This window comes from Haliotis cracherodii, unplaced genomic scaffold (genome assembly GCF_022045235.1).
Source record: "Haliotis cracherodii isolate W230 unplaced genomic scaffold, xgHalCrac1.p SCAF_23, whole genome shotgun sequence".
Taxonomy (NCBI): Eukaryota; Metazoa; Mollusca; class Gastropoda; order Lepetellida; family Haliotidae; genus Haliotis; species Haliotis cracherodii.
Window position 1 is genome coordinate 1,229,644 of NW_027266279.1, and position 22,926 is coordinate 1,252,569.

General features: G+C 41.2%; 1 protein-coding gene across 5 annotated transcripts in view; it reads right to left on the bottom strand.

The window, feature by feature from the left end:
* Positions 1-2,221: 2,221 nt before the first annotated feature.
* Positions 2,222-22,926, bottom strand: part of LOC139471615 (flavin-containing monooxygenase 5-like) — a 46,826-nt gene continuing 26,121 nt past the window's right edge. For 3 of the 5 annotated variants that reach the window (XM_071253994.1, XM_071253993.1, XM_071253998.1), the window contains exons 4-9: positions 11,682-11,804; positions 9,621-10,076; positions 8,545-8,600; positions 4,793-5,183; positions 2,930-3,168; positions 2,222-2,692 (exon numbers count right to left, since the gene is read on the bottom strand). In XM_071253994.1, coding sequence (XP_071110095.1) covers positions 2,375-2,692; positions 2,930-3,168; positions 4,793-5,183; positions 8,545-8,600; positions 9,621-10,076; positions 11,682-11,804 — 1,583 coding nt within the window. In that variant the 3' untranslated portion in view covers positions 2,222-2,374. Of the gene's footprint in view, positions 2,693-2,929; positions 3,169-4,792; positions 5,184-8,544; positions 8,601-9,620; positions 10,077-11,681; positions 11,805-16,953; positions 16,997-18,274; positions 18,345-22,926 lie in introns of those variants that run through there. The other 2 variants (XM_071253997.1, XM_071253995.1) reach the window with 2 other exon arrangements.

Genomic DNA, 22,926 nt, shown 5'->3' on the forward strand with positions numbered 1-22,926 from the left:
CAGCGTGCAGTGACCAATACGTCCAATGTTACACAGTCTATGGTCAGCAAATTATTGGACAGGTGCCAAACCCAAAAATGTGGACGATCGAGCCCGTTCAGTGCGTCCCAGGTCAGTGACAAGAGCACAGGATCGATTGATCCGAAACCAGGCTCTACGAAATCAAGCTTAAACGGCGAATCAAATTGCTGCTAACGGTCGTCTTCAAGCCGTTCACCTACATACTCGATGGCCATACGTTGTGCCATCCTTCCAAATCGTCATAATGCCAAGTGAACAGACGTCAATGGTGTTCACAACGTATAAACGGTCGCTGGTCATGTGTCATGTTTTCAGATAAGTCCTGAGTCACATTGCACTTCCTTGATAGGCGTGCTCGTGTTTGGCAATGTCGAAATGAACGGTGAGCCAATGTCATCCCGAGACCTCATGACAGATTTAGCAGTGGATGGTTATAGTGTTGGGTGGCATCAGGATGACTGAGCGAACCCCTCTCCATATAGGAAGGGTCACTGGAATGTACTATCGGGGCAACATACGGACACCCTTTGTTGTTCATATTGCAAGCCACGTGGGTCGACGTTTTGTCTTTCAGGACGACAATTCCCGTGCTTACCGTGCACAAATCATCAATGCTTAACGGCAGCAGCACAACATACAAAGAATTTGATGGCCAGCAATGAGCCCAAACCTTTCCGTGATTGAAAACGTGTGGGAAATGATACAGACGTGTGCATCAACGTCATAGGCCACCGACCACGCATCCCTCAAATCGCCATTGGGAGACTCATCATACGCATATACTTCGTTGGGTGAAGGACTGTGAGCTTCTGATCCTAAAACGTCAACTTTGAAATTTCTCATCTGACCCCTATCGTCCTTTAAGATCGTTGGCGGTCATAAAATCTACTGCTGTACTTCACTATCGGTTGCAATGTGTTCCAAATTATCATACAACTAATACTGGGAGACCCATGAAGATTCCGGGGTAGAATAGGTCTTCAGCAACCAACGCTTGCCGTAAAAGGCGACTATGCTTGTCGTAAAAGGCGACTAACGGGATCGGGTGGTCAGGCTCGCTGACTTGGTTGATGCATGCCATCGATCCCAATTGCGTGGATCGATGCTCATGATATTAATCACTGGATTGGCTGGTCCAGACTCGATTATTTACAGACCGCCGTCATATAGCTGGAATATTGCTGAGTGCGGCGTTAAACAACAAACCAACTGATACTTGGAACTAATATCTCTTAAATTTTTCCGAGTAGCCCCTACTTTTGTTGCAGAATATAAAACAACCCAGTTCTTGAACTGGAATGTTATTGCAACTAGCTGATTCAACAAATATAAACTTGATACGGTGACAGCTATATTAAAGGTATATTCTTCAACATTGTTAAAACTGAATTTGTATCAGAAAGTAAAGATAAAAAGGACATATTTGGCGACATCAGTCACGAACTACCATTTGAATTTGAATGACATTTGAAAACTTATTTAAATCAACACAAGAACCAAATATATTGCATGCGGAAATTGTATCTCTAAAGGTATGCTTCCATATGGAATAAGTAGAATTAGGAATCGACCAATATGTGACCTGTATGATACTGGTTACAGTTAACTGTTCATCTGCGAATATTTCGAACCACAATAAACAAAATGTACATCCACTTCATTAAGGAAACCAAAATATGTATTTATTTAATAACAGTAAATCATAAACGTTGCGAAAATTGTCCAAATTTTTCAGATGGTCATCTATATCATTTTGAAATAAGACGTTATTAGAAGAATTAGCGGTCGAATGGTCAAGACTGGCTGTCAGAGAAAGTGGCTCAATTGCAGGCTCGCTGAATTGGTTGACGCATGCCATGGTATTCCAATTGCGTCGATCGATGCTCAATCACTGCATTGTCCGGCCCAAATTAACATTTACAGACCACGGCCATTCAGCTGGAATATTGCTGAGTGTAGTGTTAAACAAGAAACAAACAATTTGAAAGATTCAGTGATAATTTGATGACTTTCAATATTTTCAGTTGCATGAAACGTACGTAAATATATTGTGAAAAGAAGATATGATGACTATACACCAGGTTATACCATATACCAGGCTTTCTTTAAAATACATACCCGGTAAAAGGGAACAGACAGCTGCTAATCATGACACACAGGACACACTATCCTCAAAATGATCTCCATTCTGAAGCAGACAGCTTAACCTCAATGGATGGTCATTTTGTCCTTTCGTCTAACCTTGTGAGCTGATCACTGAATGGAGCGCAAATATTCAGTATCATCTGGAATAAATGTGTTAAGTTCTTGGTGTCCTTTGTCGTGACGTTGAGCATCTTTAAAAGGAATAAGTTCAACCATTGTACATCATAGCCAGCAAGACAGCGAGGACAGACACAATAATGAATCTTAGCATGAAGCTGGAACCCTCAAGGTCCGGTCCTTGGACATGCCTCACTTGCTTGGCATAGTGACCATGTTCTAGTGCATTATTGATGGCATCCCTAGCACCATGCCACGGATGAGGCCCCCACAGACGGTGGTAATAGGGGAAGGCAGGCCCATAGTAGTACAGGTAGGCGAGTCGGGGTCCGGCCTTGACCAGGTCCCACCAGGATGGGGCCACACCCAGTTCCGCTGCCAGTTCATCCCTATAGATAATACATGGCATCTGGAAGGTAGAATATATATTTTACTGGGTCATAAAAAAATTCAATGTGAGGACAGGTTCGAAATTACAGACATCGTTCAATTGGCAAAGTCATGGTTATGTGTGCAGTGAACAGGTTATACAAAGGAACATATGTTGTATTAACTCAATTACTCACGACCAGGATATTTTTAAAATAACCGTTTTAGGTCTTTTTTTTGCCTGGTTAATGTGACATCACTTACATATATTACCTACCAGATATTTGTAGCGCCCAAATCTCTGAAGAACAAATGAATTTGTCTTTTCCACATCATCCGCCATGACTTCCAAGGAAGGCAGTCTGTGAGAGCCAGCAAATACCCTGGCGACCAGACGACCCTGTAGCTCAGTTATTGGCGGAAAGGAACCATCATTGTCAAAACAGCCGACCAGCGACAATGTGTGATGTTGCCATAATGGGAACATCATCTTGTACAGATTCAGCTTGCCATTGTCTGCAGATGGGAGTATACCATAGTGGTGGCTTGTAATATTAGCACAAAAGTTTTGTCAATGATTAATAGATTTAAACATTGCATATATGATGAGCCGCAAAAGAAACGTCACCTCAAGTAACATTGCATGAGAAGTTGTCATTGAAATATCTGGTTAATTTTTGTCAAAGTTTCTAAAATTAAACATTACCTTGACCCTGAAAAATGAAATTTGATGATAAACAAACAAAGCAAATAACAATAAAACCGATCGCCCAAACGCATCACAGCAACGTCCATGGTAACCCGTTGGACGTGAGTTCCTTGCAAATTGAAATGCTCTTCCGTTCCCCCATTTCTTTCCACTCAGATCGTATAACATTCATTCGTTTTTGAATTGCTACCACATGCCAAATCAGCGACACCAAGCCCTTGGAGATTGCAAGCTGGACAAACCGCCCGGCAAGTAGCCAATGCATTTTAAGTCCACGTAAGGACCATATACAGGCTCCCGACCACCAACACTACAGATGACCGACCATGTAGTGGAAGACCAAGGGTCACCCCCGACGTCAGGATCGTCAGATTGTGCGACAGCATCTTCAAGATCGCTTTGTTACTGCTGCGGAAACTGCTCGACAGACCATCGGGACACACCAGCGACACATTAGTGCGGACACTGTGCGTCGACGATTGATGAGCAGACACCTCCACTGTCACAGGCCAGACTGAGGACTCATTTTGACACCACGTCATCACCGGGACCATCTTCAGTGGGCAACACAGCACCAGTATTGGCACCAGTATTGATCAAGTCTTGAGACGACATTGGCACGTCGCCACTACCACGAGTTTCAGCATGATAACGCCCGTGCCCACACTGCGAGAGCAAAAAGAGACTTCCTCCAGCAGAATGACATCAGAACGATGCCCTCAGTCCCGATTTAAATCCCATTGAGCACCTGTGGGACGAGATTCAAAGACGGCTGAATGACGTCCGACCAAGGCAGACAACTGCAGCTGAACTGCGTCAAACGTTCCTCAGAGTGTGGGCTCAAGTGCCTATGGCCTTCATCAACCGCCTCATCAATTCCATGTATCGACGTTGCACGGCAGTCATCAATGCACATGGCGGACACATGAGATACTGACTTGTGATGCCATTTTCTCAGAGACTAGTGTTGTGTTTCACTTATAGAACATTTGACACATTCATTTCAACCTTGATGATCAGTTTTGCCAAGTTTCATCTTTCTAATATGTCTCAAAGTATGTTTACAGTGTTTGGACAAAAAAGGTTTCTCATATATCTATCCATGGTGACGTTTCTTTTGCGGTTCAGTATATATGTTACTATTCTTCTATTAAAAACACTTACCATATTTTGTAGCTGTGATTAAGTGAAAATAACAAAATGTTTGATTTACATAGCATATATAATCCGCGTCTAAAGGGGATGAAATATTAAAGATGGAAGGAAATTTACTGTCTCTGCTTCAAGACATACTTTTTTATTCTTGGAGGAGAGGCAATGTCTTTTTCAACCCAGGATCATGGTAAACAGGACAACAAGCTGGCTATAGTTATGATGACATGTACACAGGTTCAAGTATTAACATACGTGTTATAATTGTACTGTTCTTACCCTCTTTATACGATTCCTGAAGGAAGTCCATGGCAAGGTGATATCCGGTTGCAAATAAAATGGCATCCAAGTTCTTGAGGATAGTGCCATCGTCAAATTCAGCTTCATGGGGTCCAAGACGAGTGAGTTTTTTGACAACTTTAATCCTTCCACTCATGATGTTATACTGGACTTTATCGTTCACCATTACTCTGCTCCTTGAAGGGGGAGTAGACGGGCCTAGTCCGCCAAGAACATGATCAAGTCGGTCGTTGCACATGTTTGCCGTCATCCTTGAAAGCTTTGAAGCATTCCACATGTTGGACCTCTTGAGAAGAACTAAATCGTATGGAATCCCGTTTTTCACACACGATGGTACCATCCACATACCTTCTCCTACACTGTAGTACACCTACATAAAGATTAAACAAGAGATACAGATTTGAGTCACTGAATATTGTTCACGTGTAATTAAACGTTACGAACATGAGTGTAGGTGAGTGAGTATGGTTTCACACCACTTTTAGCTTTATTCCAGCAACATTGTGATGGGGTCACCAGAAATGCACTTCACACTTTGTGCCCATGTGGGAAATCGAACCCGCATCTTCAGCGCGATGAGCGAATGCTTTAACCACTACGCTATCCCACCACCCCATAATGTAATGTATTAAATTGTCAATCTAAAGCCATGTTTATATTCACACCTTTCCTTGTGGCGATAAAGTTTCCAATGGGGGCGAAGGGAGAAAACGATGTTGCATTTTACATCCTACAGTAAGGGGGAAAATATTGACGTCTTTTCAGACAGGACAATAGATGTTGGGTTGCCTGGTCAAGATGCAAGGTTGATCAATCAAAGCGCGACAATACGACATGTTCTCCCACAGTCCCACGATTCGAACAATACCAGTTGATAATCCTGTCGGGGAAGTTGATATGCCTGTTGTGGTCTTAGGTGAACCAGACTGTCCAGACATCCTTAGAGCCTGTCAGCTGATCAAGTTTACTTCAATTACAGGCTGAGCAGGGCACATATGACAGTGAGAACAAATTTGACCGTTTCAAAGGGTGATGGAGACGTCTCTATTGATTTGATGTCAACATTGTCCTGAAACTAACTACACCTGCTGGAGCACTGAGCATATTTTCACGAAACTGTGAATTAAGTATTTGATGCCAACTGGCTGAAAGAAGTCCTTGCATTGCTTGTTGATCAACCATGCGAGCTTCACAGACGTTGTGGTACCAGTGGAGCAGCTACACTTAAAGCACTTACTCTCCAGTTTGCTGCCAATAGTATCTAGTGAAAAGGGTCAGTGTACATCGGTGTTGCCGCGCATTCTGATTTTTTTTTATGAAGTCAACTGTTTCCTGTAAAGAGGAATGTCCAAGTAACCCTACATTCCTTAAAAGTAATGGATCCGAAGACCATTATTTTCAAGAAATGGAGTGACGAGGATATTTCCCTTCATATTTTTCAATACATGGTACACGACTCTTCATATTTTCGTGGCGTCCTAAACTGGTATTTTATCAATTGCTTGCACGTGGAAAATACATGCTGACGTGGATAATAGGAAATATATTGCCCTGATCGAGAATATGTGTCTTATCTGTGTATTTTTCGTCAACAGGTTATTTCATTACTTTATATATAATCATTGTTTACAGGTAACTAGCTGCAACAGAACATTACATACAAATTATTTTGTAAGCATTCATGAAGAATTAGGCAAGTGTTTGAAAATATTTAATTCTTTATTTCACATCGTACTGCAAAGTGTCAGCTTATCTGATGTTGACAATTAAATATGGGTTCAAACCCCATTGGCGACACATGTTCTGAGAAAATTTAAAATCATTTACATGTCACCTAGAAAAATATACTTCCGTCTGTGAAGTGTAAATTGATTGAAATGTTGGTTTAACAAGCAAATTGTCCATTCCTGAAAAGTAATAGAGGTTCAAACAATAGAATGACATCGTCGCATATGTCTTGAATTGACATATAAAAGTCTAGTACATCCATAAACGATGAAAAATCCAGTGTACTCTTGAAATCATTAAAGATGCTCAATTATTTGAAGATTGTGGTACCCTTACCTCATTAAAACAAATACATCGTGTGACTGATCCCTAGACGTTATGTCACCTATCCTTGGTGATGTCCTGTGAAGAGATTCCCGCATTTGTACTGTGAGTAGTGTTGGGATATGCACAATGCCCTGGATCAATTTTACGGGAGTTGACATAGTCGTGATGACATTGGAGTAAATATCCTGTAGACTGTTCATAAACATCTCCAACATTAGCAACAGGTGTTCTCTGTCAGCAGTGCTATTTTTCTTTTTTGTCAAGTTCTCACAATCGTCATCCCTATTGCTCGCTTCATGTTGGAAGCATTTTCTCTCCAATTCTGATTTAACTCAATTAATCCATCACCAACTTGAGTCTTATCTCTCTAAACGATTTTTTTCTTTTCTTTCCTTTGTTTCAGTTTCTTAAAGTTCCCTGGTCCAAGCCTATCTGTACTCATGTTCAATCATAGTCAGCATCAATAGTATGCTCATCATTTCAACTTCGAGAAGCAGGTGTGGTCGGGTAGCCAAGTGGTTAAAGCATTCACTCGTCATGCCGAAGACCCTGGTTTGTTTCCCCGACATGGGTACAATGTGTGAAGCCCATTTCTGGTGTGCCACGCCGTGATATTGCTGGAATATTGCTTAACGCGGCAATAAACCGTACTCACTCACTCACTCACTCACTCACTCACTTCGAGAAGCAGTGTTATCAGGGAACATCCAGCCCATCGTCATCTTCTTCCTGGTCATGTTGATGGTCATCTTCTTCAATGTTGGCCTGATCCTCATTATCAGATGAATTATCAATGGTTGATGGCCCCTGTTGCCTGATCAGACTTTAAATGAGCTTTCAAGCTGATGTTGCAGGTCTCGAATCCAATATTTGTACGTTCTTTGCATTGAATAGCTGTTCTATCATAGCGCTTGTCTTTCACTGTCATGTTGACTTTTCCATCAGCCATGTCTGGTTCGGATGCACTTTCCAGCTGTTTCCGGATTTGGTCAGAGTTTCATTTCCAAAGTAGACACATGGTTCCATCATCAGACCACATATTCCCTCTTTGCTGCTTTTGTTTTGATGGCATTTGGCTGCAGTCAGTCAGGGACAGTAATGCCAAGTCAAGATCTTGCGTAAAGTATAGATTTAGATATCTTGGCAGGACAGTCTCATTGTTAAAAAGTGGTGAAACGATATCATAAAATAGCCTTGGTGTACAATTTAAGAAATAAGCTTTCATCCACTGCCCACTGTGGTATCTTTGCCCTGATGGGTAAACTTGGGAAAATTTCTACCCAGGGGTATAAATGTCGTAGTGGGCAAAGCTCCACAGGTAATTTTACTCTCAAGGGCAAATTTTCGCCCTGGAGTGAAGGGTTACATTACATGTGTTTAATCGGAATTGTGCGATGATAACTCGTTTCTAGGAAATACTATTGTAATTCTAATGTTGTATGTGATAATTACGAGAAAGCAAAGACGTAATTATGAAGGCTAAATGTTAATTGCAGATATTTCAGTCAAAGATACTAATAATACATGTTATGTCATGATAATGAGATACTTTAGTCTTAATTACACAATACATTTGAATTCCTTATGAGATTGCAAAGCCATAATTACAATATAATTTACGGAACCTTATTTTCACATGGGGATAACTAACTACATTACGTTGGAACACAGCGTACCTGATTTGCGTAGCGTGCAGACTCAGCGGCCAAATCTCCAGAGGAATTGGAGTTTCCTTAAAATTTAAAACATGGAAAAAGACAGAATAACTATTTTCAAAGGTTTCGATAACTATAGCCATTACATGCTTCCCCTTCTTTTTCCAAGAATGATCTCATGTACGTGAACCAATCGGCATTTCTATAGACAAACAAACTACATTCACAGTAACATGTTATGAAGATTTGTTTTTGAGAGAGGACATGTTGTTTTAAACCAAAGTCGGTCATAGTGATCAAATCTTGCCCAGGCAAACCAACACAGTGGTACATCATCTTGCTCACACAGTGTAACAACCAGAACCTCATAAAATGGCTCCAGCAACAGGCATGATGTACTGGTCACACCCTGGAATAGCCGATGGGTTTGGAATCCTAGAAGGAAAATTGTTTTGTCATCGCCCTCACAAAAGCAATCAAAATGGGTCATAATTAATCAAATCAGAACAATGCGACAAAAGGTGAAAATATCACGCTCTTGCATTGTGACGCTTTGGTTAATTTTGATACTTATTGCTTGATTTTGTGAGAGCGAGACACAATGCAACAATGCAACAATGTCCCTTCTGAAATATCATAGATGGGGATACTAGTATTTCAAGATTGATTATCTGGTAGGTTAAGATCGTGCTGGTATGCTTTAGAAGCCAAAACAACGTGCTCACACAGTGTAACCACCAGAACCTAATAAGATGGCTCTAGCGATAGTCATGATGTACTGGGGACACCCCTGAATCACCGATGGGTACGGAATCCTGGAAGGGACATTGTCACATTTTAGCATTGTTGCCATAAAAAAACAGCCAAAAATGGGTCAATATTAACCAAAGCAAGGACAATGCGACAAATGGTCAAAATGTTGCGTTGTTGCATTGTCATGCTTTGGTTAATTTTGACTCCTCTTGCTTGTTTTTGTAAAGGGGGACAGAGTGGCAGTACGACAATGATCCCATAGACGGGGAATAGTTCAGATTGATCATCTTGTGTTAAGATCATACTGATATATATGCTTTACAATTGCAACACACATTCCTCACCAACAACAAGTACGTTCATGCCCTTGTATTTCGCAGCATCTTTGAACTTCATGGAGTGCTCAATGCTTCCTCTGAAAGTATCCATTCCTTCAACGTCAGGGAATCGAGGCTTCTTGTAGAAACCTGAGCAGATCATGACAAAATCAAAGATATCCCTTTGAGTCTTCTGGGGATCCTCCGTTTCTACCTCCCATCTTCCGGTAACGTTGTAGTCAGGTGACTTCCTGATGTTGATGATTTTGGTGTTGAGGTGGATGTGTTTGCCGAGTCCAAAATTCTCACAGTAGCTCTGGAGGTAGTCGTGAACCATACTGCACGTCAGAAATGGCGGGAAGTGGGAAGGGTAGGGGAAGTCACTGAAGCTGAACATCTCCTTGCTGATATTTGTTGTCAGATTGTCAAAGGCTCTTGCGCCCTGACCTTCCCTGTATTCCTCCGTGTAGTACCAAACACCTCCTAAACAATTCAATGCGTTTATAAACATTTTCTAATTTGGAGATACACATTATATACCGGTCAGATGTGAGGGTGTCCGGGGTCAGACAGATATTCAAATGCGCTTACCTTTTGCACTCGTCAAATACACAATAACATCCACATGTCTGAATATGTTAAAAGATAATGTTTATCGCCAGAGTAAATTACACTTTTATTATATACAATGTACATAAGCATGAAACACTGACTTTTCTGAAGTTGTGAAAAGTGATATAATCACTGCAGTGAACATAACACTTAATATTTCACTGCAGCGAACATAACACTTTGACGGAACTATTGTCTTACCAGAGTTTCTTCTCCGCAAATTATCTGCCCATTATCGAAAAATAATTTCAAATGGTCGTTTATGGCTTAAATACATGTTCTATTCTCTTGAAAATGTTTCGTTATGAACTGTAAATTTCATATTTAACTCGTCAATCGAGATTTTGTTTAAGCTGCAATTACAGGGTGTGATGAATCGTCTTTACGTAATAGGTAGGAAGAATTTACATTTCATGGTTTTACATTTGTCATGAAATAATTTTATTTTCCGGTTGACAACTATACAGAAAGTATATAATAAACTGGATATTTCATGTGTCTTGTGAAATATCATGTTTCTCTCATCTCGTGAGATATTTTCACTCGTGGCTGCACTTAAACCGCAATTAACGATTACGCAATGATACAGTTAGCTGAAAATCAACCTCCATGCACCCCTTTGGTGTGCTCAAAACAGGAGACGTTATTTACCGTAGGAAACACTCATGACTTGCCACGGGCCGGTCGTACACATCGCGTGAACAAGACAACCATATTCGGTTGTGGCATCTGAGGAATTAATACCAAACAGCCTCATTAACAGCTCGGACAATTACTTTGTTGAGACCAGTAAGTGGCAGAACCTTAGGAACCGGTTGAGGGAGCATAGTATTCGGCCCCGAAGTCCAGCTCACGCCCAATTGTTCACAGATGAGTCAAGGTTTCATCTGAACAGCTCTGATGGTCGTTAAAGGGTCAACGGGCGTCCAGGAGAACAGTTTAGTTCGTTAGTTTGAGGGTGGATGTTTAATGATATGGGGTGGCAGCACGACTCATGGTCCAAAGTCAGTTGTTAACACTCCTCCAAGGCCCAACCATCTAGTCACATTCGGGTGTCTTCAATGCACCACTGCTGCCTCGCGTGTATCAACGCAAATGATGGTCACACGATATTGATATTGATAATTTCTTTTAAGTGGCATTTAAAAGTTGTCTGATGAACAAGGGAGATATATCTATGGAACTCTATCCTAAGTAGACATTGTTAATTGAGTTGTTACACCACCTATCTTTCAGGGCGTGTCGCTCTGTCTCCCAAAATCAAGGATGGGGTTTGTCAGTCAATTTGTCATGATAAAACATTGATCAGACGAATAACATAACATTTACAACACTTCACGTGAAGCACAGTTTTGCAACTTTAGCCGCCAGTATATTTTGAATGTTTTTGTCTTCAAAGTCACAAAATTTGAACCCATATTCTCACATTCCCATATCCACACTTGAATCCACATTCACATACTTGCACTAACTTACCAAGGTTGTCATATTGTTCGAAACACACAGGCTCCAATCCTTCTTCCAAACATGACTTGATGGCTGCCAAACCGGAAATGCCTGCCCCAACAATGGCGACTCTCTTCTTTGCGTCCATGTTTACTGTGAAAGGTAAATTTCAAGAATATATTTGTCGATTATACACATACGTTTTACTTCTGTTGGCGTTGAATTAAGAGAGAAAAATTTAAAAAATCAACTGCTATTCACAGGTTCTAGTCGTTATGAAATATGAATGATCTTTAATCGTAGAGGAAACACTGATGTCATAGTAAACAGACGTCCAAAAGAAACTTTACCAACTGAAAATATAAAAAAAAATTCGATGAAAATAGTGTATGCAGAAAATGTTAATCGTCTGTTACATGTTTGCGAAAAACGATAACACGCGAAAAAGTGAAAAACACGTGCACCACGGACAACTGCAAATGCACGTGTGGGCAAAAGGGGATAAAACGATTGCAACGGCAAGTCAGATATCCACAGTGATAAAAAAAACACAAAAGAAATGCCACGACTCACAGTCGAACAACGTGAACGAGCCTTGGGTATGGTACAGATGGGAGCCACCCACGCCCATATTGCACGAACCTTCGGTTGCTCCCGTGTTGCCGTTACCAACTTGATGCAACGTTACAGACAGACAGGGCGGACCGCTGACCGCCAAGAACAGGCAGACCCAGGGTGAACACGCCCCATGATGACCGGTACTTGCGTACCTTGCACCTCCGAAATCGCTTCCTGACAGTGACGTCATCGGCGACAAATGCCTTAGGTCACAGGGTTAGTCGACAGACAGTGGCCAGGAGATCCAGGGCTCATGGAATCAGGGCTTTAAGACCATACAGACGACAGCTATTGAGAGCGCAACATCGTCGTCTACGAGTTAGATGGGCCCGGACTGTACGACGTTGGCAACGACGTGACTGGCAGAGGGTTGTCTTCACTGACGAAAGTCGATTCTGTATGTTTAGGGCTGATGGAAGACGTGTTTTCCGCCGCCGTAGGGGTGAACGAACGGCGGCGTGTTGCGTGCAGGAGGTCGTACCATGTGGTGGAGGGAGTGTCATGGTGTGGGGAGGGATCTGTGGGCAGGAGAGGACACCGCTGGTCATCGTTGACGGAAACTTGACAGCTCAGCGTTACATGGATAACATTCTTCGTCCAGTTGTCCTACCAATTCTCCAACAGCAGCCACGTGGTGTCATTTATCAGCATGACAACGCTAGAGCCCATACTTCCCACTAACTTCCTCGCAGCCAACAACGTCAACGACCTGCCGTGGCCTGCACGCTCACCCGACATGTCCCCCATAGAACACCCCTGGGACTTGATGGATCGTCGTGTTCGACAACGACCACACTCTCCAGCCAACCGGCAAGAACTGATCTTGTCCCTCCAAGAAAAATGGCGTCAAATCCCACGTGACCTCATCAGACGACTGACTTTTTCTGTGCGTCGAAGAGTTTTTGCGTGTATTGAGGCATTTGGTGGTCACACACGCTACTAATGACTTGTTATTGAACGTGAGCGATTGTTTATGTACTCTGCCTATTGTCCATTATTCTGAAAGCTCGAGTTTTGTACCACACCCAACTTTGGGGGGCTCTGACGTCATTTTCGTTCGCGGTATGATTGTCATTTTCAGAGTTGATTATGTTGATATATTGATCTTCTCAATACACTTTACTTCATGCATGTATGTTTTCTTGTTTTTGAGCAAGAGTGATTTCAAACTCTGGTAAAGTTTCTTTTGGACGTCAGTTCATTTACACGTTGGTATATTTTAGCTTGTGTTTAGCCCAAACCTAGCAATTTTGAAATTTAAGCATCCCAGGTTATTCATTTTTTCTTACATATCATCTAGCAATCATAAAATCATACACCGTTATGGTAATTCCAATTCAATTTGGGGATGCCTTATATTGCCAGGGGGCACGGGTGGCCCAGTCGTCTAAGGCCCCGCGATTCGCTGTGCAGAGTTGCGTCCCTTGGACACGACAGAAATCTATGATTGTGGGTTCGAATCCCGGTTCGCCCCGATTATGTTTCTAGGTTTGTCAGCACCATACCCGTGCTCGTGGGTTTCACCGAAGTGGTAAACGTCTGAGATCTGCATCACTTCGGGCTTTCCTCCCACATTAAGCTGACACGCCGTTATATAACTTGAATACTGTTAAAAGCGGCGTTAAACCCACCTCACACACTCACTTATATTGTCACGTTACTCGGCTGTTGATATATCTACGATAGTTTGTATGTTAAAAGTACCCCTGTGTCTCAACCGACGACACTCACAGGTTATACAAACCTGCCACCACTGATCGTGAAAATTGAAAAAAGCTGAAGTTATGCCCAGGAAAAGCGCATCTCCCCTCTGATATGATATTTTATTCAAAGCATTTTCCAAAACGGACTAGATTCTGTATGAAGAATTTCAAGTCTCTTTTTATTTCAAGTCGTCATGTACAGGAAAAGCGCATCTCCTCTCTGATATGATATTTTATTCAAAGCATTTTCCAAAACGGACTAGATTCTGTATGAAGAATTTCAAGTCTCTTTTTATTTCAAGTCGTCATGTACAGGAAAAGCGCATCTCCTCTCTGATATGATATTTTATTCAAAGCATTTTTCAAAACGGACAAGTTTATGTATGAAGAAATTCAAGTCTCTGCTTAATAACATTTGTTTGTTTGTTGTTTAACACCGCAATCAGCACTATTCCAGCTACACGACGGCGGTCTCTTATTAAACGAGTCTGGACCCGTCAATTCAGTGACTGATCTCATGAGCATCTATCTATCTCAATTGGGATACGATGTCACCTTCCCTGACCACCCGCTCCCGATTATCACTGCTTACGACAATCATTGATTGCTGAAGATCATTTCTAAACCAGATATTCACGGGTCTAGAATAACAACATCTGACACAGATTCACATATTGTATTCTTTAAAATACTGAATAAGTCAACTTAAATTGTAATGACAACAAAGGTGTGTGATAGGAATTAAATATCAGTTGTCGTTATGGTAGAACAACGTTGCATAACGTTCCCCGCGATGCCTGTAAACAGGACGTCCTGCATCCGCGATGCCTGTAAACACGACGTCCTCCATCCGCGATGCCTGTAAACACGACGTCCTCCATCCGCGATGCCTGTAAACACGACGTCCTCTACGCAGTTGTGGCTCGCGGTTGTGGCCATACTCTGGGACCTTGACACCATTGACGTCGCAGCCGACGATGCAGGATCCAGGAGGCATGCTATAACATTTCTCGTGCCCCGTGTTGATTCTCTGGATCGTGGTATGAAACCTCCGGCTCGTGGTATAAACTCTTACGCGGGACACATAAAGCTCCATGTACCCGTCGTGCTCCTGTACAACTTATATCATACCATCCGTTCATGCAACTGTTATTGACCTTGTACTTGTTACAACACCACCCACCACCCACCCGCAAACATGATACATGACAATTTTTAAGCAGACTTTAACGGATGAAATACCTGTATCTATATTCTATTCTACATATTCTATTTTATTTCCCTGAACAACTTTAACACAACAGTGTGTTTCCATACATAACTCACAATATGTGTTAACTGTGGGTTAACTTGACTAACACAATATTGAAACAGAGCATAACCATTGTTAAGATTTATTCATTCCACAGTTATTTCCTTAAATAACTGTAACAATACAAACAAGGTATCCAAGCATGAAAATTGGCAAGTTCTGTTACATACAGGCTTATTTGGCTCGCACAACATTGAAACACAACATAATGACATAACTTTGACGAAACCTTACCCTTGACCTCCAACCGCTCCAAACAACATGGCAATTTAGGCCTATAATTCCCATGAAATACGATGTGATATGATCAAAACTAGAGATAAACTGGCATGAGTATTCTCGCAAGATAATCCACATCAACATTCGGTCGCAAAATGCCAGATGAATGAACATTTATCTCCAAACATTTCTTCGCTATCTAGGTCACAGTCACTGGCTATACAATACCGTGTACCTCATGTTCTGACAACACGGAAGTAAGTTGTCAATTATGTGGCTAGACAACTTGTAGTGTATGCTATGTTTACACGAGTAATCACACAGTGACAGTAGATCTATTTTTACAATGCGTGTCATAATCAACAACATTAATTATAACCATCCGGAAACGTTTGTACGCTCGACAGGAAATTTCTCACTTTGTTCACATCTGTCCTAACTGTAACGCTCAACTAACGTTCAACATCTCAAATAGCTCTGAACAGGGACGAAGAACATAGCTATGTTATCAACATAACTAACTACTATGAACTTTAGAACACTCAGGAGGGTATGGTGACGCGGGAAGAGTAAACAATGTCCTTGGGTATCGTCGAAAACTTGGACCGGAGATTACACCCGAAAAATGAAGCAACTAAAGTATAATAAAAACGGAATAGATTTTTCTTACATCATTATGTAGCCATTATGATCGATCCAGTGGATCAACACGGCGCAAGGAAAGTTTGTAGTGAGTGAGTGAGTTGGGTTTAACGCCGCTTTTAACATTATTCCAGTTATATCAGGGCGTGTCAGCTTAATGTGGGAGGAAAGCCCGAAGTGATGTAGGTCTCAGATGTTTACCACTTCGGTGAAACCCACGATCACGGGTATGGTGCTGACAAACCTAGAAACATAATCGAGGCGAACCGGGATTCGAACCCACAATCATAGGTTTCTGGTGTGCCCAAGGGACGGAACGGCGCTTCAGACTACTGGGCCACCCGTGCCCACTACCTATTGAAGTAAGTAACCTGAACTGTGATAAAGCGCACGTGTAACTCGTAAAACAAATTAGCATTTGCATGTGGTTCTATCGAAATAAGTCGAATCTTGAATGAGAATATGGCACATTTCGGTTTAAATATTTACGTAATATAAAAGGAGAAAACAAACATATTATGAAAACAAAACTGGTAATATGTTTTCACATTAATGATTTCCTGAAACATTTGTTATTGTTTCAAGGAACAAGAGGTATTAGGTGGACACAAACATTGTTGTATACATGATACTGTTGACATTGATATATCTACAGTGGTAAAGTTATCCATAGGTTTTCTTAATTTATCTTTACAAAGTAATAGCTTTATTGTTGCAGAATTATTTTGAGCAGTGGAGACATGAAGATATTGTTAAAAGTCTGAGCGCGTTTTAACCATGGTTCTCTATCTAAAGTGCAACAACTCACCGTTGCAGTGTTGGAGTGTTGGAGGAATGTGACAGGTGCACGTCTGTAAATGTGGCACGGAGATAGAGATTGGTGTAGACTGCAAGCAGTCTCTGAATTAAAAGTATTTTGTTTAAAATAGTTCAATGTTTATTTCGTTTCTCTTCATTTGTGTGTCCTCAACAATGCAAACTAAACTTTTGTATATAATGTTTCATATCATTTTTTGAATGCAGCTAGTTTGCTTTTTTTGCTTCAAGTACTGTCCTCAGCTATTACATAATAACAATAAATAAGAGATTTATCAAGCCTAGAGACATAATCAACTCCACGAAACATTTTGTATTTATAGCTTTGTACTGATAAACCACGTCACTGAAACATGAAAGTCACATGTCTGAACACATGGCATATTCTCTCAACGTGTGGTACTCCCGCTTAACATTGTTGATCTCAGTACGACAATGTCCTGGTGATTTAACACACACCTGCCACAACTGAACCCACATCCTGTGATGCAAGGAACTTTTAAATTTATGACACACAGGATGCATACTATAATATTTTGGGAGCATGTGTGTTCTTAGTTCAAAATATAAAATAAAAATGTACATATCAGGCAAAAAAGACATTATGATTCCATATATGTAATTATACAACGTGTATTATTATTTCCTAATTTTTCGTCACCACGAAATAAACCAAACAAAGATTATTGGTATTTATCAAAATCCATCTGTTGCTACAGTGTCGGTGAGCTCCTGTCTGGTCATAATATACGTCGACCGGAATTATCATGATGACATTACGTCGTGAGAACCTCAACACTACCTTCCTTGGTTGTATTAAGTGTATAAAACTAGGGTATCTAAATGTGCCGTTCCTGCAAATACACAACACAGAAAAGGACATATCTCCCCAAAATGTCTTCACATCGATGCTAAATAGACTAAGATTGCCGCGCCTTTGTGGTTGAAGTTAACACATAGAAGGGGCGGTCGGGTAGCCTCGTGGTTAAAGCGTTCGCTCGTCACGCCGAAGACCCGGGTTCGATTCCCGACATGGGTACAATGTGTGAAGCCCATTTCTGGTGTTCCCCGCCGTGATATTGCTGGAATATTGCTAAAAGCGGCGTAAAATCATACTCACTCACTAACACATAGAATGCCTAAGGGTACAGGAAACAAACTGAACAATTGAATGTACAGTCCTACAGAAGCGTAACTCAAAACACATTGGATGTGATATTCACATGTACGCAACAGTCGAAACAGCTGAACAGAAATGAAACCCAAGTATTCCCGTTTATCACACGGTTGAAGGAACAGTACCATGTACATACCTTGAGCTGCACTTTCTTGGTAAAAATCAACAGTGAGTCACTCATCGAAATGTCACGGCTTTATAATGTCACTGCTGGTTCTGGCGCAGTTAAACGCAATTATCCTTGTGTAATCGGCTTTCGGTCAAATGAGAAACACCGCAATTGCCGCACCCAATACATGAATAAAGATGGAACTCAGTGTTACGTCACCTGCTAACTTTACTTTTATTGATGTTAGGTGAGGTGAAATGGGGTTTAACGTCGCGTCCAAGAAGATTATTGCACTTGCGTACACGTGTGTGTATTCGCGTGCGCGTGTGAGAATGGCTGTTTGTACTTATCCACACTCTGACACAGTATACTGACGATTCAGGCGGTCCCCGACATTTATTTATATTTTGCCGCCGTGATATTGCTGGAATATTGCTAAAAGCGGCGTAAAACCATACTCACTCACTATTTATATTTTGCACAAATCGTGGTCGTTTTATTCTTTTGTAACAACGAAGCGACTGTGCACACGTGCACACGTACTACCCTCGCAGGGGTACACACTTTTAAATGTACCCAATGATCACAAGAAGTGCACTGGGCCCACCGCACAAACACCATGGACGCAAATACTCGGAGTTCCCCGGGATGGAATTTGTGGCACTGGCAGCAAAGTTCGTCTGAGTCGACTTCGTCATTTGAATCAGACGATTCGATGTCGGGACGATGCAAGAGTAACTTCGATGTGCTCACGTTTATTCTGCCTCTTTCCAACCTTTCCATTTTTGAATGGAGGGTGGTTTACCTGGTTTCTCAAGAGTCAACTTCTCCTTGTCCCCAACCATTGCTCTGAAGACTTTTCTTTTCTTTGTGGGTTTTTCTTTTTTTGTTTCTTTGTGGTTTCTCCATTAGAACATATGGTTTTCTGCTAAAAAATGCCACACTGTGGTCTTATATAACTGACATTTGTCATCTTGAAAAACAATTGAAAGGGCAAAGTTAATTCTGGTCATAGCAGCCAGCGTGTCATGAGAGAGGCGTGTAGATTCGTTGGAGTCAGTTACACTGAATAGGCTTGACAGGCCAAATGACACACTGAATATCTGCTTATAGATCCACTAGCATGGCCGCATGAACTTGTGTCTATGGTTGTTGTAAACCCTGCAAAGCGGACTGAAATATCCTACATCCATAGGTTACAAGTGGGATGTATGTGCTAGCAAGACAAACAGAATAATATCATGTTGATACGCGCAGTTAATAAATGGTAGAGATTCATGAGGCCTATGTTCATCGTAAAGAATGAGAATAGGACGATCATTAGACGCAGCCACAGCGTGTTTCAGAAAGTGGTGTTCGGAATCAGAGACTGTTCCTGCCGCTCCAGGCTCCTCACGCATTCGTTTTCCCTTGTGTCCCTTCAGTCGAGTATGGTCCTGGTATTTGACTTGGGCTTGGTGACGGCATACGGCATGGCGTGGTATGATAACACAATGCAGGGTGGGGTCTGCTGCTCCACTACATCTACGTCATAGATGCGATGTGGACAGTCTTTTAGTGGAATGCCTAGGTAGAGAGACACTTTGTATGAATGATCCTTGAAACACGTGTAAGATACTTTATTTTGCCATACGCAAAATCCGATGTGACGTACTTGTAACACTTGCCCAACACGACATGTCTTTATGACTCGGTTTCACCAAATGGGAAACGTCGAAGACCTGCATCACTTTCATCCCACATCAAACTGACACGCCCCGTTAAATAACTGGAATGATGTTCAAAGCGGCTTAAACCCAACTCACTCTCCCACACACCCAGTTAAAAGAAATTGTGTTAACTATTGCTAAATCCAGATTATGAAAAATAGTATACCGAAAATAAGTAGGGAATACTCGGAAATACCTTTAGATATAAAACAAATAATGTAAGAGTTATTGGTTTCAAGTGATAGTTGTATGATGATAATCAACAAATTAGGAACACATAGCAACCAGAAGTGACAGCATCAGTAGCGCAAAATACCACCACGATACATCAAACATTCATCCACTCCACGCATCATACTACGGTAGAGTTTCCAAATGGCGATTTGAGGCTGTCTGTCCCTTTAATCCTGCAGCGCCTTGCCGAGTTCGGCGGAAGTAGTCGGCGGCCTTTGACGTTGACGCACACGTCTCTCGATCATGCCCCATACGTGTTAAATGGAGGGAAGGACCACCTCCATTACCGATCCACTACCAAATCTGTCATGAGGTCTCAGGTTGACATTGGCTTGACGTTCATTTTGATGTCACCAAATACGGAAGTGCAAGGCGAATCGAGACTCATCTGAAAACAGGACACTTGACCAGCGACCGTTTAGACGTTGTGTACACCATTGACGTCTGTTCACTTGACATTAGGACGATTTGTAACGGGTGGCACAACGTATGGCCGTCGAGCATGGAGATGAACTGCATGTGGACGATTTCTAACTGACCCTCATGAAAGTCAACAGCAATTTGATCCGTCGTTTAAGCTTGATTTACCAGAGGCCAGCTCCGATTACCCCAGTTTCGATGTTGTGTAAACATTTGACGTCTGTTGGCAATATGACTGTTTGTCAGAGGCAACACATGTGGCCGTTGAGCAAGAAGGTGAGATGTAGATGATTTCTTATCGTCTCTCCCGTAACTCCCAATACTCAATAGCGTAATAAAAGTTTGCAGCAAACCTTTTCGCCGTTTTAGCCCGAGCCTGCCTACTTGTCCTTGACCTTCGACACCCTGAACGGTTACGGGTTGGGTAGCATAGTGGTTAAAGTGTTCGCGTGTCACTTGGATGACCAGGTTTCGATTCTCCAAATTTGTACAATATATGATCTTTCAAGAATATGCCGAAACCTATTGTACAACAATACGAACTCGCTCGTCACGACAGATACCTCGGTTCGATTCCCCAAATAGATACAACGTTGAAGAACATTATTGGTATAGGTTACAGGAACACATTCCCTCGACGCTTCAGAAGTTTAACCATAGCAAGACAAGCCCTTTATTCATCCGTGTTACCTGGCGCCTGCAGTGAACAGGTGTAGACACACAAGTCACGTATGAATTCAATACTGTCGTCATTGCATTTGTGAAAGGTGTCTGATCACAGATACTCACAATCTGGTGTCCCCCGCCGTGATATTGCTGGAATGTTGCTAAAAGCGGCGTAAATCCATACTTACTCACTCACTGCCAGTATTATACTGAAAGGGCCATGGGTCGTGTACAAGTTGTACAGTAATTATAAAGTGACATATTTGAAATTTCTTAGATTCACAGCATTGACAGTTGTTTCATTATTACTACATTGTTACTTGACATTAATGAAACAAATGTCAGTAAACTAGGGAAATGAATATCATATTAATCAATGAACTGTTTTTATACATTATCATACAACGGACGTATTAATATTGGTAAAGAATGATATATTCATTTTCTTGTTAAATCGCAAGTTCTTGTCTTAATCTTGCAAGTTCTATTCCATAATGTTTTAGTGTTACATCAAATACATATGTCTCTCTTCAGAAAGGTTGGAATTACTTGATATGAGTAAAAAACATGTACGAAATGATCTGGTATATCTGTCCTGTTCTGTCAATTATGTCATTATGGTTTCATTTAATTATTAAAACACATGTTCTTCCATAGTTGTTGAATTTGAAAGATTTCAGCCAAATTCAGTTTATTGACACATGAAGTACAAACATTCATTGACTATTGTTCCTCACCAAATTGATCAATATCAGGTCACGGCTTAAATAATTAGATGTTGGTTGTAGATGCGTGTGGGGGGTTTGCTGTTGCCATATGGTATGCATCCCTGAGGCACTGATGAGCCTTGCTCTTGTTATTGTTTGTCAACAACATACCTGTGTTGGTGGATTTAAATTAACTTTGACAAGAAATGTATTGAGATAATATTTAGCTGAAATTTTGTATGAATGATTCTACTTGTTATGTCTATGATTTTACTCACAGAAATCCGATCTAATTTTAATTTCAAACATGACCAGTACAGCAGCATTTAGAAACTCTTTAATGACTATCAATTGTCTCATTTTCATTTAAAGATGTATCAACATTTGGTATAGGTGTCGTGGTACCTTACTTATATGTTCCGATTATATTAATTTTGAGATGGAACGTGTCTTTGCTAAAACAGCTGAATCTTTTCAGCACCATTTTCAGAAGCATTAATAGTTTTACCTGTTAATTTAATTGATTTGGTATATGACTGTTGTTGAACAGAGTTTCAGTTTATTTTAATAATACTGCCACTATTGCCAATTGAGCTGCTCAGAGTCTTACGATTGAAGTTTTATTAACTGTCATTTTGATGTGAATATATTGTTGATTTTAGATTGGTTAAAAGTCACAAATGTTTTTTCACATGAACATGACGTGAATCGAACCTGCAACATCATGTTGAATTTTGAAACCCACCGTTTTCCTAATGAGCCACCAGGGCAGGTTGATGAAAGGTTGTTCAATTTTGCATGTCATGGACTTCAGTTGCGTGCATGCTGCACGTAGTCTTCCTACGTGATCTTCTTCAAATCCGTTAAATCATAGGCGGTAACTTGTTTTTGAAATTATCAGTTTTAAGGATAGTATGATGCTTCCAGCATAAAATTAAAATTT